General features: G+C 35.6%; 1 protein-coding gene across 2 annotated transcripts in view; it reads right to left on the reverse strand.

Annotated features, from left to right (window-relative positions):
- Nucleotides 1-6,725: 6,725 nt before the first annotated feature.
- nkd2b (NKD inhibitor of WNT signaling pathway 2b) overlaps nt 6,726-16,124 on the reverse strand; it is a 68,113-nt gene continuing 58,714 nt past the window's right edge. The window contains exons 5-10 of one of the 2 annotated variants that reach the window (XM_079836616.1): nt 15,333-15,451; nt 12,429-12,524; nt 11,789-11,939; nt 11,080-11,167; nt 10,723-10,838; nt 6,732-9,617 (exon numbers count right to left, since the gene is read on the reverse strand). In XM_079836616.1, coding sequence (XP_079692742.1) covers nt 9,079-9,617; nt 10,723-10,838; nt 11,080-11,167; nt 11,789-11,939; nt 12,429-12,524; nt 15,333-15,451 — 1,109 coding nt within the window. In that variant the 3' untranslated portion in view covers nt 6,732-9,078. Of the gene's footprint in view, nt 9,618-10,722; nt 10,839-11,079; nt 11,168-11,788; nt 11,940-12,428; nt 12,525-15,332; nt 15,452-16,124 lie in introns of both variants that reach the window. The other variant, XM_079836615.1, reaches the window with a different exon arrangement.

A 16,124-nucleotide genomic window follows, 5' to 3' on the forward strand; every position in this document is an offset into this window, starting at 1 on the left:
AATATATAACCGCATGCCACTCAAATACGTTAAAACCAAGCTCTTTCCCACCATGCATGTGTGTGTGTGTAATGAAACCACAAAGAAAGTTGCCCAGCTAAAAATAATACTTTAAACCAGCATAAGGTGATTTGGCTGGTCTTTAGGTTTCTGCAAACAATTTTTTTTTTTTTTTAGCATAAAAGAGATTTTAAAAAATGATGTTTTGGTCATCTTGGTTGCACATCCTGCATGTTAAGTTGGAGATGATCCCGCAGAATGAAGAGCTCTCTTACCTTCTCTATGTGGCGTGCAAGTGCAGAGCAGCGATGCGTCGCGTCAGTTCCGCGCGTCTCCGTCGCGCTGCGCGTCCGAGCGCCGATGCAGGAATGCGGGTGACCGTGTGAAAGTGGCAACGCTTAACTGGCATTATTTTCTAACTTCCACCCACTCCGAATGGAAGCAGCCAGTTGTCAATGGCAGAGGAGGTACTCTCGCGCAGCACAAAGTAGGTACATTTGCATTTCTCCGACCCTCCCCTCGCTTTTCACGGATGGCATTGTGTGGCGCGGTTGGGGTCCTTATTTGGCCCCCGATTAAATCCTCACTGGCCTGCGCTCAAAAAACGACTTATAACCAGTTATAGTCTGACACATCGCGTTAAGACCTTATATATATACACATGCTCTTCTGAAATGTGCTGAATGCACCGACACGAGTTTACAAAAAGCTTTAGATGCTGTTACAAAAAAGTTTTGGAGCAACAAGTGTCAGAGTAAAAAGACACTTGACGCCCCATTTTGAGTTCCTCAGATGATATCTTGTTGCATAATGACATCACACAACTTCATTATAGTTCTCCAGAGGAGGACAGTAGGAGTTTTTATTTTATTTTTTACTTTCTACTCAATTTTTCAAGTAGGCTATGTACTTCTTTGAAAAACGTTTACTTCACTACATTCCAAAGCGTAATATCGTAGCCTACTTTTTACTGCACTACGTTTTTATAAATAAACTTTTTTATTTTATTTTTTACCTTTAATACCTAATTGAATTACTATCCTTTGAATTACTTGAGCTTGTAGGCTTTAAAAGTCTTGAGAAATGTAAGGGTTCTTCAGAGAAACAAAGGTTTCCAGAAAATTCCCTCAGTGTGACATGGAATTTCACACGTTTCAGTTTTTATAATTTTAGATAAATATACACTTTATGCAATTTACAGATGTATTTCTACAAGGACAATGTTTTATGATGAAGTCATTAAACTTTGTGCATAACAAATAGGCCTATAGAAAAATTAGCAAAATGTTAAAATAGTAAAAAAGTGTAGCATGTCAGCAAATCAGTTTCATAATTCATGTTTTGTGATAGGCCTACTAATGGGTTATTCTGATTACATTACAAAAATAATGCAGAATAATAATAGATGGTATAAAATACATAAAATAAAGATGAAAAAATATCCAAATGAAGTCGATGTCCTCATCTGTTAATATTTTTTTCCATATATATATATATATATATATATATATATATATATATATATATATATATATATATATAATTTTATTTGCATGAATTTCTAAACAATGTTTTTATGATGAGGTCATTCAACTGCATGCATAATAAATACAGAAGAAATAGCAACATGTTCTTTAAAATAGTTTTAGATAAAATAGAGCATGACGTGTTTGCAGGACATTTAACATGCTGCATATAAAATTGTTTAAAAATATAATAATAATATAAAAATGACAAAATATATTTTGTATATTTGCATGTTAGAAAAATAACTTATAAATATAATACAATATAATATTAAAAAATATTTAATAATCATAAATCCCAATGCAAGAGGATTCAATATAGAGCTATAATTGCCCGATCTGGCCGCAGGGTGGCGCTGGAGCCCGCAGAATGTACAAGCACTGCATTCAAAGTATTATGGTTTGAGGTTTGAAGGGGTGTAACGATTCGTTTTAACAACGATTCGATTCGTATCACGATTTGAGGTTGTCGATACGATTCAAGGACGATTTTGGTTCATTTAGAACGATACGATCCGAAACGATTCAGTGACTTGAAATCGATTCAGTAACTTTTTAGCCAAAAATTGTGTGACTGAAATAAATATCTGGATACTGGTCAGTGCAGGTGAAGTTTCCTAGATTCCTGTTGTTTCTTGTAAGGGAATCAGGTATCAATTAATTATGGATATAAACAAACAAGTAAACAAAAATTAATGGCAAATGCATTAAAATTTTATTTGAATAAAGTGCAACCAACAGTTTAGGTTGAATTAACAGGAAGTTAACCTTTTCTGCTCTCATTTTCAATATTCAATACATTTTCAATAAAAGCACAGTAAGTGCAACCAAAATTTCAACAGTAGGTTAACCTGCTACTTCTGCTTTTGTTATCCAACATAATAATATTACAATATTAATATCAAAAATAAAGTGCAACTAACTTCTCTTCAGGTTTAATTAATAGTAGGTGTACCTGTTACTTTTGCTGTTGTTTTTCAACATTAAAATAATACAAATACAATATTAATATCAAAAATAAAGTGCAACCAACATTTCTTCAGTTTGAATAAACTGGCTGAACCTGCTAAAACTATCAGTTTAATAAACAAACAATATTTAACAAAAGATAAAATGTAACCAACTACACTTCAATGACTCTACAGATTTCTTTTTCAAAAATATCAACATGATCTGACCGCAGAACACTTCTCTGTACGTTCACTATGTTGCCAGCAGTACTAAAAACTCGCTCTGCTGGCACACTGGTCCCAGGAATGCACAGGTAACATTTAGCAAGGGTTGAAAGTACAGGTAACACGTTACTAACTTAGCTCTTTCTCCTGGTGGCTTGATCATTTCTCGCTCGTTGGCTTCTCCTCTGCCATCCGCCATGTTCGCTATGTTTTGTTTTCTTAGCGCTGCTGCTGGTGCGTGCGTTGCGATGATGTCACAGATAGGCAGACTGAATCGAGTAACGTTTAACGCCTTTATCATTAAAAGTGCTAAGAAAAAACATCCATTTAAAGTCTGACGTGCTTAAATCCAATGCTTTATTTCCTATGATCGATACAATCGATTGATTACCTTTTAAAACGATGTTAGATCGATATATGTCGTCCGGAAGGCCAACTTGCCGAGCACAGATCGATGTAGTTAGATCGTAGGAAAATAAATCGATACATCGATGTAGTAGATGAATCGTTACACCCCTAGAAGGTACTGTAAACTATTATTAGTTGTCATGGTTAGTGATAGCAAAAACAGACGAACGGTTATTATCAACACTTGCTAAGTCTAACACATGTTTGATTCCCACAGTCAGTGATTAAATCATGTGTTGTTGATGAGAGAGGTGTGCTATTACTTTACAAAGTGATCAGAAGTGCTATTTTCAACGAGTGCTGAAGAAAAAACCCACAGACTTACATTGAAGGAGAGACTCGAGGCATATCTAGAGACCAAACTGTTATAGAAACTTGAGGATGGACTTAGCGACGTCCTGGAAACCACCCGCAACTTCATGCTAACGAGTGGGTTAACATGGATTAACTTCATGTTAACTAAACTTACTCACTCACTCACTAACTAGCCAACGTGTATTTTCTCTTTACAAAATCTCATCGGAAAGACATCCCTGAAATGAACTGTAATAGGCGTTTTCGACGAATCTTTTACGAATCGGGTGAATCGGAGATGGTATCAACCGTATTTTTATGGTCTGTACTCTATATGGTATCATACCGCCAAATCAATCACGTGATTGATTTCAGTTAACAAAGATTTGTTTCGTCAACTGTTTTCGAAAGATTCACCGTTATGACCGTTTTATAAGTTTCGACATTTTAATGACATATTTGTACAATAAAAAGGAAATGTTGTTGTTAATAGTCTCTTGTTGGCCTGATTAACCAATAAAACAAACACATCCCTACAATTTAATAAAATAACACACAGACACTGCATATGGCTATGTAATAAATAAATAAATATATGAAGAAATTTAATAAATAAATAAGTAAATACATAAATAAATATACAAAGAAATGAATAAATAAGTATTTATATTTTGTTTGTTTTTTCACATTTATTTATTTTTTAATTTATTTATTTCTACATTTATTTATGAATATATGCATTTATGTCTACGTTTATTTATTTCTACGTTTATTTATTTTCCTTTTTATTTATTTCTACATTTCTTTGTCTGTATGCTAATGGTGGAGGGGCGTGTTTTAGCTCAGACATGGCAATAAAAATAAATAAAAGTGTAAATAAATAAATAAATAAATGTAGGAATAAAAATAAAAAAATGTGGGGGAAAAAACTACAATTATACATAAATAAGTAAATAAAAGTATACTAATTTATTTTAGTATTTACATTTCTTTGTATATTTATTTATGTATTTATATAATTTAGTCAGCTTTGGAATTACATAAAAATCATTCTGTGTGTTCGCGTTTACTGACATTCGGTTGGCTGATGTCTTTGAGGGGCGTGGTCAATGAGAGGGGTGTGGCCAAAGTCTGGGAGAACTTTTGGCTCATGTTTATCAAGTATTATTTTGGTTGTGACATCACTGTCCATTCTGAGTAGTTCTATTTATTCAGTTTATACAGCAAATGAAAGGCAGATGACAAATGCAGTAGATGTATTTTATTAAAATATAAAAAAACAAATGCATATGTATAAACCATGATAAATATGCATATGCTGTGTATAATCATACAGTAAAATGTTTATATTCATATAGTTTTTATTTTTAAACAAAGGATATTTTAGCATTCAAACTGGCAGTGGTGATATTTCCTCTGGTAAGAGGGAGACGTTCAGTCCATGGCAACTCCCAAAGGAGAAATAGCCTTTTTTTTTCTCTCTTTTTCTTTTTTTCAGAAAAGCTACAGAGCAGCACCATTCACCTGAGATCCATGTGTAGGAGAAAATACTTGAAGAGACACACAAAACCACATCTGAGTGACAGACAACACATCTGTGGCCAAGCAGAGCATCACGGCTAACTTTTATGATCATTTTAAATATATGGAGTCATTCCTTCTATGCAGTACATTCATGTCCCCATCATATATGTCGTAATATACTGGATACAATCTTAAATATACGGAAATCATTTTCATTTATTTTATTACAATTAAGTGAACATAGGGGTGAATATTTAGAGAACCAAGGAAAATTAATATTCATTCAAACCAAATTCATTTAATTGTTCCCTGGGTCTCTAATTGAAATGTGAAAATAAAACATGTTTTATTGGGTATATATTATATATGGAAAACAAATTTGATATATATTTTATAGTGATAATATTATTTTGCATCCTGTTAGTCTTCTGTAAAAATCTTTTTTTAACACAACTACTAGTTGGTTTTTGTCTCTAAATCATTCCATCCCACTTGATGAAATTACACAAATCCATATAACAAACATAATCAAAACATTAAGAAAAATGAAGTTCGTCCTCATGTAAACAGTCAACAATGACTAACTTTAGCTCTATTTCCATGTTCTTTCTGATGTGTAAATGATCACGTTCGAGTTAATAAACTTAATAAGTGCCTGAGTTTGACCAGAGCAGATTTCGGAATATCTGATATATGCAGTGTTGGGGGTAACGCATTACAAGTAACACGAGTTATGTAATCGGATTACTTTTTTCAAGTAACTAGTAAAGTAATGCATTACTTTTCATTTTTGAAGTTACTTTGTAATGCAAGTTGCTTTGTTTTAGGTATTCCTCAAAATGAAAAAAAAAAAAAAACAGTGAAATGCAAACTCAGAATATTACGCAAACCTGCAATAATTAAATGTTAAATTATAAAAATATACTTTATTTAATCTCACTTTATAAACCAATGTCTTCGCTGCTGACCTTCGATGATCCAATTCAACCATACGAATAAGCAAAAATGACTTTAGATAAACCACATTTGTGTTTAATTTAGTTTGTTGTTGAAAAACAGAGTTACAACACTCCCATAGACTGAGGAATGCGGAAGTAAAGCGTGTCATGGAGCGACCAATAGTTCCAAACAACCAATAGTTCCAAACAACCAATAGTTCCAAACAACCAATAGTTCCAAACAACCAATAGTTCCGGCATTGAACCCCATTCATTTCAGTGCATCTCAAGCACACTCGCTGGCAAATTGATGAAATTACTGTATATTTTGAGATTTTATGGCATTAGCTGACCTCTCAGGAATATTAATAGAAGTGGTAATTTATGAAGCGCGTTATAGTTAATGTTTATTGTTATATAATAGATCGTTAGACTCTAAATACAGTTAGATAACGTGAGCAGCACTGCAACAGCTACTATATCCAGATGCTATCGTCATATTTCAACAGTTTTTAGTCTCTCTGAGATCTTTCTGTCGAATGCGTTTCTATGAAGGAATAACGAATAACGCCTATGAATAATGAATATGAATAACGCCTGGATAAAAAGACTTGAATTAAATTTGGTTGCTCTGTTTTTTTAAACACTATTTAAAACTTCTTTCTTGGGTTGAATTGTGTATATGCTAGAAACATTCATTTATATTCACCTGTTGTGTATGCTTATGTGAGTATCATAAAATAACATTCGGACATAACAACATTTAAATTATAAAAGAAATGACCACTAACCAGTAGGTGGCGGAAGAGGAACACTTATTGGCTCAGCCATTTTTTCTCTTTTGTTTTAATTATTTTTTTATAGATCATCAAATCACTATTATAACAATAAAATATCTATTTTTGTTACTTTATTTGTGCTGAAGTGTTAACTATATAGGCTACTTGTAGGGAAAATCACAAAGTCTTATGAAAAACAAAAACTTCTAATTAAACTTCACAATAAATCTTTATTTAAATCATCGTCTCTGTGCTTTGTTTGTTATGATAAGAGGATTTGTGGATAATGGGAAGATTTGTGTAAAACGTAAACTTGCACTAAAATTCATTCAGCGTTTTTAGACTATATAAAACTTGTTTTAATCGATATGGATTCTCATTCCTGGTAAATTAAACATATGACTGGTCATTATTTTCAACAGAAAATAATGCCTTTCTGTCTTTTTCCCCTCAGAATTGTGATATCAGCTCGCAATTACAAGGAAAAAGTCAGATTTGTGAGATTATGTTTAAATGTTACCCATATAAAACGTTATAAGTTTAAATGTTATTTCATGGTGTAACTGTAAAGCTATTATGCCCCTATTAACTGCATATGTGAATATTATGTAGATCTATTGTTTACATCAAATCATTTTGACCCGAAACTCATTTTTGAGTGTTCATCGGAGTGGTCCAAGATGCTACGACTTTTGTCGCACTTGAACCACAAATACACACACACAAATTGACTGGATTTGAGGAGTTTTGTGGTTGAAATTTTTAAAAAGTAACAAATCCTTCCCTTGTGGGTCAATTTGACCCCCTTAGGAATGAATTGAATATGAGGAATGCTTCAGTACACATAGAAAAAAACTAAAAATGCTAAAACTTTACCAAAAAAATATTTTATAATGTGTATAGCTGCGTTTCCACTGCAAGAACTTTCCCCAGGAACTAGGAACTTTGGGGTGGTACTCGGTGTGTTTCGACCGCAGGAACCAGGGTCTAAATGAAGTTCCGGGTAAATATTTCCCCCTCCAAACGACCATGCTCGCGAGGTTCAGGAACTTTTGGGGGTGGGACTTGGGCGCTGAACATGTTGATTGGTTGAGTTCACGCAGCATTTTATTTCAACCAGCATGTGTGCAAAAATGAATACTGTCCGTCGCAGTCGCGCGCAGTCCTACATCACCGGATTAATTTGCCTAATCTTCACGGTACTTTAGACCGCAGTGGAAACGCAGACAGTAGCAGGTCTGGGGGAAAAAAGTTCCTGTAAAAAAAGTTCCTGGTACAAATTGTTCTGGGTAATTTCGGTGGAAACGGGGCTTATGTCTACATGTGTATCTGAATGCATACTGAAGCGAAATGACTTTAGGACCCAGTGGAACGGCTCATTTGCTCCATATAGAGCTATAAGGCCATCTAGTGGGAAGAGTCATGTTATTTATTTATTTTCTCCACAAGAGGTCGGCAAATACACCCAATGTAAGAAATTTTGAGCTGAATTAAAAGGGTTATGCATGAAATTGTGTTATTTTGAATTTAGGTTGAAAGAATATAAAGAATGTGCTTAAATTATTATTTATTTATAAAAAATTGCATAAAAAAATAGAAAAAAAATATCAAATTGACATAAGCTTTCTGGACCAAAATAAAGTAAGTAATTTTAGGGCTTCGGGTCATTTTAACCCATGAGGGAAGGATTTGTTACAAAATGCGAGGTTAGTATGAGGGTTAATAGTAGACTAGTAATCATGGCAGGTTTCATCAGTCCAGTCTGCATTTAGCTTTACAGAGCGTCTTCGATGACGGTATTATAGAAATACGAAGACAATGGGATTTTGCCCATTTTCCTCCACTTGTTACAGCGGTTTTTCTGCCACCACAATACGCACACAGCTGCAAATGATTGTGACATCTGCTCTATTCTTCTGCAATCCATAATGGCAGCACAGCTGAAAGGTTTGTTTGAGCTGCGCCCTCTACTGTACAGGAGTGAATTTGTATTTCCTTCATCTCACTTTTGTGTGAAAGAACCTTTACATTTAACAAAAATAGAGTTTTTTTGCAATTGAAAATCAAACAAGCAAGCCCAGTCTAGGAGCGAAAAAGCAATGCAAAACGTAACTCATTACTTTTCATAAAAAGTAACTAAGTAATGCAATTAGTTACTTTTTTAGGGAGTAACACGCTACTTTTAAAAGTGACTTTCCCCAACACTGGATATATGCTTTTATATAAAAGTACTTTCTGAACATCCGTACTGCAGAACAGGAATGACCCTTACAAACCTGACAGGCACGGCCTTCTGCTCGGTTTGCCTGAAAGCTCTATTTCACGATCAATGATTCCAATGAGCTCAAATCCACAGCTTTACGAAAGCGGAGTTTCCGCTCCATAAAATGACTTAAGAATCGTCCAGGGCAGAACATCCCGTCGCAGGGCGAAGTCATGTCTGATGGTAGTGGTGGTAGTGGTGATGATGATGATGTTCGTGATGATGATGGTGTTCATGTCGCTGGACCACAGGAAGCACAAAGCCAGCGGTCTTCTCGCTGTCCGGCGCTGGTGATGGTTGTTTTGAAGGCGACAGGGCCTGTTCTCTGGCTTTGGCTCTCACCCTCTTGCTGTGACTGTGCTGGAGAGGGTGTTGGTGACCCGATGGGGCTTGCGGCTGGTTCTGCTGGGGTAGATGGTACACATCCTGAGCCCCTGTGACATGCATGCCCTGCATGGAGGGATTGTAGCCGTGGCACTTGCTGATTTTGGCCGCAGCCTGGCCGCCACCTGCTCCTTTGGACGTCCCCTTGGGGGATCGGATGGACTGGGGCCCGTTTCGCACGCGGGGATCCAGGGCCACACAGTGGTCGGCGATGACCTGCGACCGCCGCTGATGAGCGCGTGTCTCAGGCTCATGGGACCGGGAGCGACTCTGGTTGTGTGAAGGTCGTGAGGGCGGCTCTTGTGGGGCCGCAGGAGGAGAGGAACCTTACAGAAAGAGAACATTAATAATATATTAAATAAAATGTTGTATGGGGCAGCAAATTTATCATGATTAAAGAATAATATTTTTCATAAAGGATCAGAAGAAAATAAAGAAATTATATTTTATAAAGAGTCAGCACAGTTAACATAATTACATATAAACTTTTTTATAAAGAATCAAAAGAAGATTTTTATATTTATATTTTATAAAGTATCATCGCAATGAACTTAATTAAAGAATACAATTTTTTATAAAGGATCCGAACACAGTAAAGAAATTATATTTTATAAAGTATCAGCACAATTAACATAATTAAAGTTTAATATTTTTTATAATAGATCAGAACAAAATTAAGAAATTATATTTTATAAAGGGTCAGCACAATTAACTTAATTGCATATAAACTTTTTAAAAAGAAAATTAAGATATTTCTATTTTTTAAAGGATCGGCACAATGAACAATAAAAGAATAACAATTTTATAAAGGATCAGAAAAAAAATTACGAAATTATATTTTATAAAGTATCAGCACAGCAAACAATTACACAAACTTTTTTATTATAAAGGATCAGAAGAAAATTTTAATATTTATATTTTATGAAGTATAAGCACGATGAACATATTTAAGGAATAATATATTGGATAAAGAAAATGAAGCCTGTTTTTAGGAAAAGTAATGAAATAAAGGCAGCACAACAAATACTGCCATGATGAGGACTTTATAATTAAAATAATATCTTATTTCTTTTGCATTGCAGGGTGAGCTTAATGTAAATAATGACATAATGTCAAATCAAATAAAAATTAATGTCTTAAGGCTCTTAAAATGCACTTATTCATGCAAAATTTGAATTTTCTGGTGAAATACGACATTTCCTGATGGGTTTTGTAAGACATCAGTGTTTGTTTGTTCAGTGACTTCAGTGTTTGTTCAATATCGAATTTTCAAGTGAAATGTGGCCATGAGATTCTCCCTTTAATCGCTAATCATTTCAAACGGCTCAGGTTTTTCCGTGAACAGTGTTTGCCATCAAAACTGGAAACTCACTCGTGTCAGTGTTAAGGATTGTTTTTCTGTGCTATTATGCACGTTCAAAAAAATCTTACTGTCAAATCTGGAGGTGTAGTTCTCTATTCCAGCCAGATCCAGGTAGTGATTTCTTCTCTCTGTGTTCTCATCCACGCAGTAGTGATTCCTCTCTTGAGCTTCAGCAGGCTGAGCTCTGTCACATCACCGGAAAAAACATCCAACATGCTTTAATACAGCACATCTGTACATATATAGCATAACATCTACACAGTAATCATGCATGTTTCATACACTGCATGTGATGCAACACAAAACTAGACCTCTCACTTTATAAATCAACAATGGCACCCAAAGAAAACACAACAAAGCCACACGTGACTCTTTCGTGTTTGCCAGCATCGGTGCAGAAGGACACATGAGCATTAGCTGCTCACCTGATGTGTGTAGGTTGTCGTCTGTCGCCAGCGCGGCTCTCCTCCGTGTGAGCCGACTCGATACGACTCAAACGACTCGCATCTCTCTCTGAAGAGGGAGCAAAGAAAGTTCAGTTGCTTTGAATGTGTCTCATTCAATCATAAATTAGAGCGTGAACTATTTTGTCACAAAACACTGTTTTGAGTCTTTTAAACTCGAAGGTGTTCACTGATTCATTCATTTGTTATGAATCATCTGATCTTTTGGTTTGTGTCCATTTAGGCAAAACCATTTATTTGTTCACACCCATAAATTATAGTCTGCACTTCTTATTTTTGACTGTGTGAGTTTTTTTTTAACTCAAGTTAACGATTAGCGTTTCATTATGTGAAGCTTTTTTTGCGTCATGAATCTGATCTTTTACTTTTGAGTCCATCTAGACACAAGCCAATTGTATTTGAGTACAGTACACCCACCCATAAATTATAGTGTGCAAAAAAAATATTAACCAGCTGTAATAATCTTTACATTTATGCATTTGGCAGATGCTTTTATCCAACACAATGCATTTAAGGTATGCATTTGATCAGTTCATGCATTCCTAAGGGATCGAACCCATGACTTTGGCGTTGCAAGTGCCATGATCTACTGTTTGAGCTACAGGAATACTATATCCTGATCTATATACCGTTACTCATTCTCATGTATGTGTGTTTTGCAGAGTCCCACCAGTCCCGGCGTGTGTCCCGTCCCTCCTGCGAGCTCCAGGTTCTGGGGTGACCGTCAGCTTGACTCGGAGGGTCTTTTGTTTGCTTTTACACGAGTGATTGACGGAGGAGTCCACCACGTCATAGATGGTGTGCATCAAACTGGACATGTCCTAACACACAACACACCCACATCATGAATGCATTCTCATTCTCATGCATTTTGATAAAGGGAATGAATGTCAAGTGCTGAACGTGTATTAGCACGCTTGTTTACAGCAGGCCTGTTTCTCACATAATCATTTTTCTGCACAAATTAACAGATTACAGCATTCATACCGCGTGAACAAGCATGCAGCACACTTGTGGGATAGTCCACCCAAAAATATTTCAAAGAATGCTGGTAACCAGAAAATTGACGGCACCCATTGACTTCCATAGTATTTTTTGGAAGTCAATGGTGCCGTCAACTGTCTGGTTACCGACATCCTTTAATATATCTTCTTTTGTGTTCAACAGAAGAAAGAAACTCAAAAAGTTTTGTAACAACATGAGGGTGAGTAAATGATGACAGAATCTTCATTTTTGGGTGAGCTATCCCTTTAATGCTGCAGCCCCTGCATGACTGCTTAACTAATATACGTAAAATGCTAATATTTTACCTCCTTCGTAACTTTTCCACTGTTGTCAAAATCATAGAGGGTAAAGACCCACTCCTGCCTGTTGTCATCAACCAGCGACACGTTACACTCGAGATCCTGAGAGATCAGAACATGCAGTTACACACAAGACCAGCAGGAGGCTGTCAATAACTGTCACTGCCTATTGGGAAACTATCCCTCAAAACTCAAAACTGTCATCATTTACTCATGTCATTTGATTAATTTATTTAAAGGTACACTATGTTACTTTTCCATCCACTAGAGGTCGCCTGTTCAAAACAAAGACGTAGTTTGATGATGCAGAATCCTGAGACATGTGGTCTTCACCTCACAGCCGGTGGAAAAGAATCGGGATAGGACTCGGGCAGAAATCATGTTCATGGATGTGATTATTAATGTTACTGTAGTCTGAAGCAGAGCAGGAGCTGAGCAAGGCCGCTGGAGCGATTGTTAATAAGATGAACGCAAAACACGCCTCGCGAGCAGCGGGACTTTTATTATGACACAGTCGCCGGTCATGAGTATGAGGTAACGCAGCTCTGTTTATCATATTAGACACATCGGAGTGTGTTAATGATGTTATGACCTTACTTTGTGCGTTCTCTCGTTGTTAACACTGCAGTGAGAGTAAAGCATTTCTGCAAAATAAAACCAGAAACCGAGGGGAACGCAGATATGACGCAATCCACAGGCGACTCCCTCACACGTCCCAGTTCCTTGGGTAAAATAGCAATTTTCTCACGATTTACAAATAGTTGGAAACATTTGGGATATTGTAAGTACTCAACTGAACAAAATATATACCACTGGCCTAGTGGTTTTTGGATATTTTACTGCAAAAATTTTACATAGTGCACCTTTAATTTGACAGGGCCAATTCAGAATAATATTACTGTACAGCTCTTGTCCCTGGTTAGGCTTTTACTATGACCCTAATAAATATAAATATAAGAGTAGGTTACAAATACAAAAATACAAACTAAATTAAAAGTAGAAATGTTGAAGTTGAAGCACTGAAATTAGTAACAAAACATAAAAAAAATGAACACTGAACTAAAACTGAAATAAAGAAAAATGAAAAGCACATAAAATTAATAAAAATTCAATAAAATGAAAGCTAATTCTAAATATTAATAAAACTATAATAGTATATACTATTCTAAATGAACTGCAACCACCAAACAATCAAACATTCTTTATAAATAAAATATAATAAATAGATGTTAGGCAGAAGCATCCACTTTCATTTTACTGTATGGAAAACAGAAGCTTTATCAGTTTTTTTGCACAGAATAAAGTCATACAGATATGCAACAAAGTGAGGGGGAGTATATTATTTTTTTGATTAAGAAAAAATTTAATCTGGAGGTATTATGTTTAAGGTCAGCTCTTAAACTGCAATTCGAGCTGTTCAGAGAGGATGTATAAGGCAGTTTTTAACCACAATTCTCAGTTACAGCTTTTGGCAGCAGCTGTAATTCATGAGTATCTGGTATCAAGGATGATAATTGGACGAGCACGTCTGGAGATGCTGCGGGCGTCTGAGTGAACAAACACTTACAACATCGGAATGGATGGTGAAGTGAAGCAAGAAGACTTTCCTCAGAGCTCATGCGGTATATGCCATGATTTAAGACCTTTGGCAATGCGCTTGGATATCACTGATGTGTCTCGCACTATCAGAGCATTTTTAGAGGGGTCCTATTATGCTTTTTGACATTTTCAACTTTCTTTAGTGTGTAATGTTGCTGTTTGAGCATGAAAAAAGTCTGCAAAGTTATAAAGCACTGTTTCTGAACTCCCTGAAACGGCTCCATTGTAGTCTCGAGTTTTCTTCTGTGAAAGAACACATTACAGTATTCCTCATTTAAATAATTCACACGCAAAATAAAGGGCCTGGTTGAGTTAGTTAGTAGTGTCTCGAAACTCGTGGTTATGGTAAGGAGCTTGACCAATCACAACACACAGTCCAGTCCAGCTGACCAATCAGAGTACATTGTGCTTTTCAGAAGGAGGAGCTTCATAGAGACTGAAACTAAACACTAAACAGAGCGTTACTGACAGACTGGGAAGAGAGGAGCTGCAACAATGTCAGATATATGAAAAATAATGTGTTTATTGAACATTTAAACACAAAAACCTATTCTAGTAGAGCCCAAAAACAACATCAAGACTTTGAAAAAGGACAGTATGCAGACCAGTGATGAAACTAGCAACACTATTAACCAAACTATGCCGTACAGTAGCAAATCCTCAGGTATTTTTGTCTTTGTTTAACAGTACAAATATAAAAAAATGTCTAAAATCAAGGTAAGAAGTCTTGTTGAGAAATTGATCAAAAGAGTTAAAATGTGGTTAAAACGATGACAAACGACAGATATCAACTTGATTCAAAAGGAAAACATGTTGACTTCTCTAACCACATTGGCAGATATTTGTCCTTGTTTTAAACTTAATTTTGATCACTTTCTCAGGAAACAAGAGTTCTTATCATTGTTGTTTGTCATTATCTTTATCTTAAGTCCTTTTGGATAAAAGTATCTGTTAATTATAAATCTGTATCTGCCAATTTTTTTGTAATTTTACCACAACCCTGTTTTTTTTTGCGGATGGTAAATGTCTTCTAAAATAGAGCTGCAAATTTCAATCCATTTTAACGATTCGCTTTATTTAGATGATGAATCAGTTCAATAAATCAGTTTATAAAAATATCACCTAATAATAGTCTTTCCACAGATTTATGTGATTTTGTAGAGAAATAATAATGAAAATTATGAAAAAATTGAAATACTGTATGTAAAATTGGGTGCTCCATTTATATCAATTATAAAACTTTATAGTTCTACAATTACAGAGCTGCCCTGCATAAATGATGTCATTGTATTCAGCTTGGTGTGAACTTACATCTAGACTGATGCGCTTCTTCCCTTTGGAGGTTTCCTTCAGGTCCCTCTCTCCATCCTCAGACGGCAGATACTGAAGAAAACTCTCACATCCTTCGGCCTTTTCTGGAGGCAAAACCACTAAACACACACACACACACACACACACACACACACACACACACACACACACACACACACACACACACACACACACACACACACACACACACACACACACACACACACACACACACACACACACACACACACACACACACACACACACACACACACACACACAAATTACAGTGAGTACCCTACACTGAGTGCACAGAGCTCAAATATCTAAACATTCTTATATCAAGATTTATTTACTTGAGAAGCAAAATGACAACAAGTTACCCGATTAATCAAAATCAAGTGAGTTTATGCTAAAAACTAAAACAAATTTCTGTCAATGGAGTCAGAAAAGTTTTTCTTTTAATTAAGCAGATTTTTCTGACCTCACTGGCAGATATTTGTTCTTGCTGTAAAGTCATCATGAAATTGAAACTGACAATTCTTATTTTTAATGAAATATTGCAGTATTATAAATGATTTATCTGTGCACTCTTGCAGCGGGGCAACCTGTCACTCAAATGAGATCCACCAATAGCAAACCACTACCATCCAATCAATTCCAAATGCCCAAAATCAAGTCCCGCCCTTCATTTGTCCTTGTTCAAGAAGCCATTTCACTCGGATATATATCACAAAAGATGATCGCAACTTTGTGCCCACTTTAAGCATAAACTCACTTCGTTTTGATAAA

The sequence above is a fragment of the Gobio gobio genome, assembly GCF_949357685.1.
Source record: "Gobio gobio genome assembly, chromosome: 15".
NCBI classification, from domain to species: Eukaryota; Metazoa; Chordata; class Actinopteri; order Cypriniformes; family Gobionidae; genus Gobio; species Gobio gobio.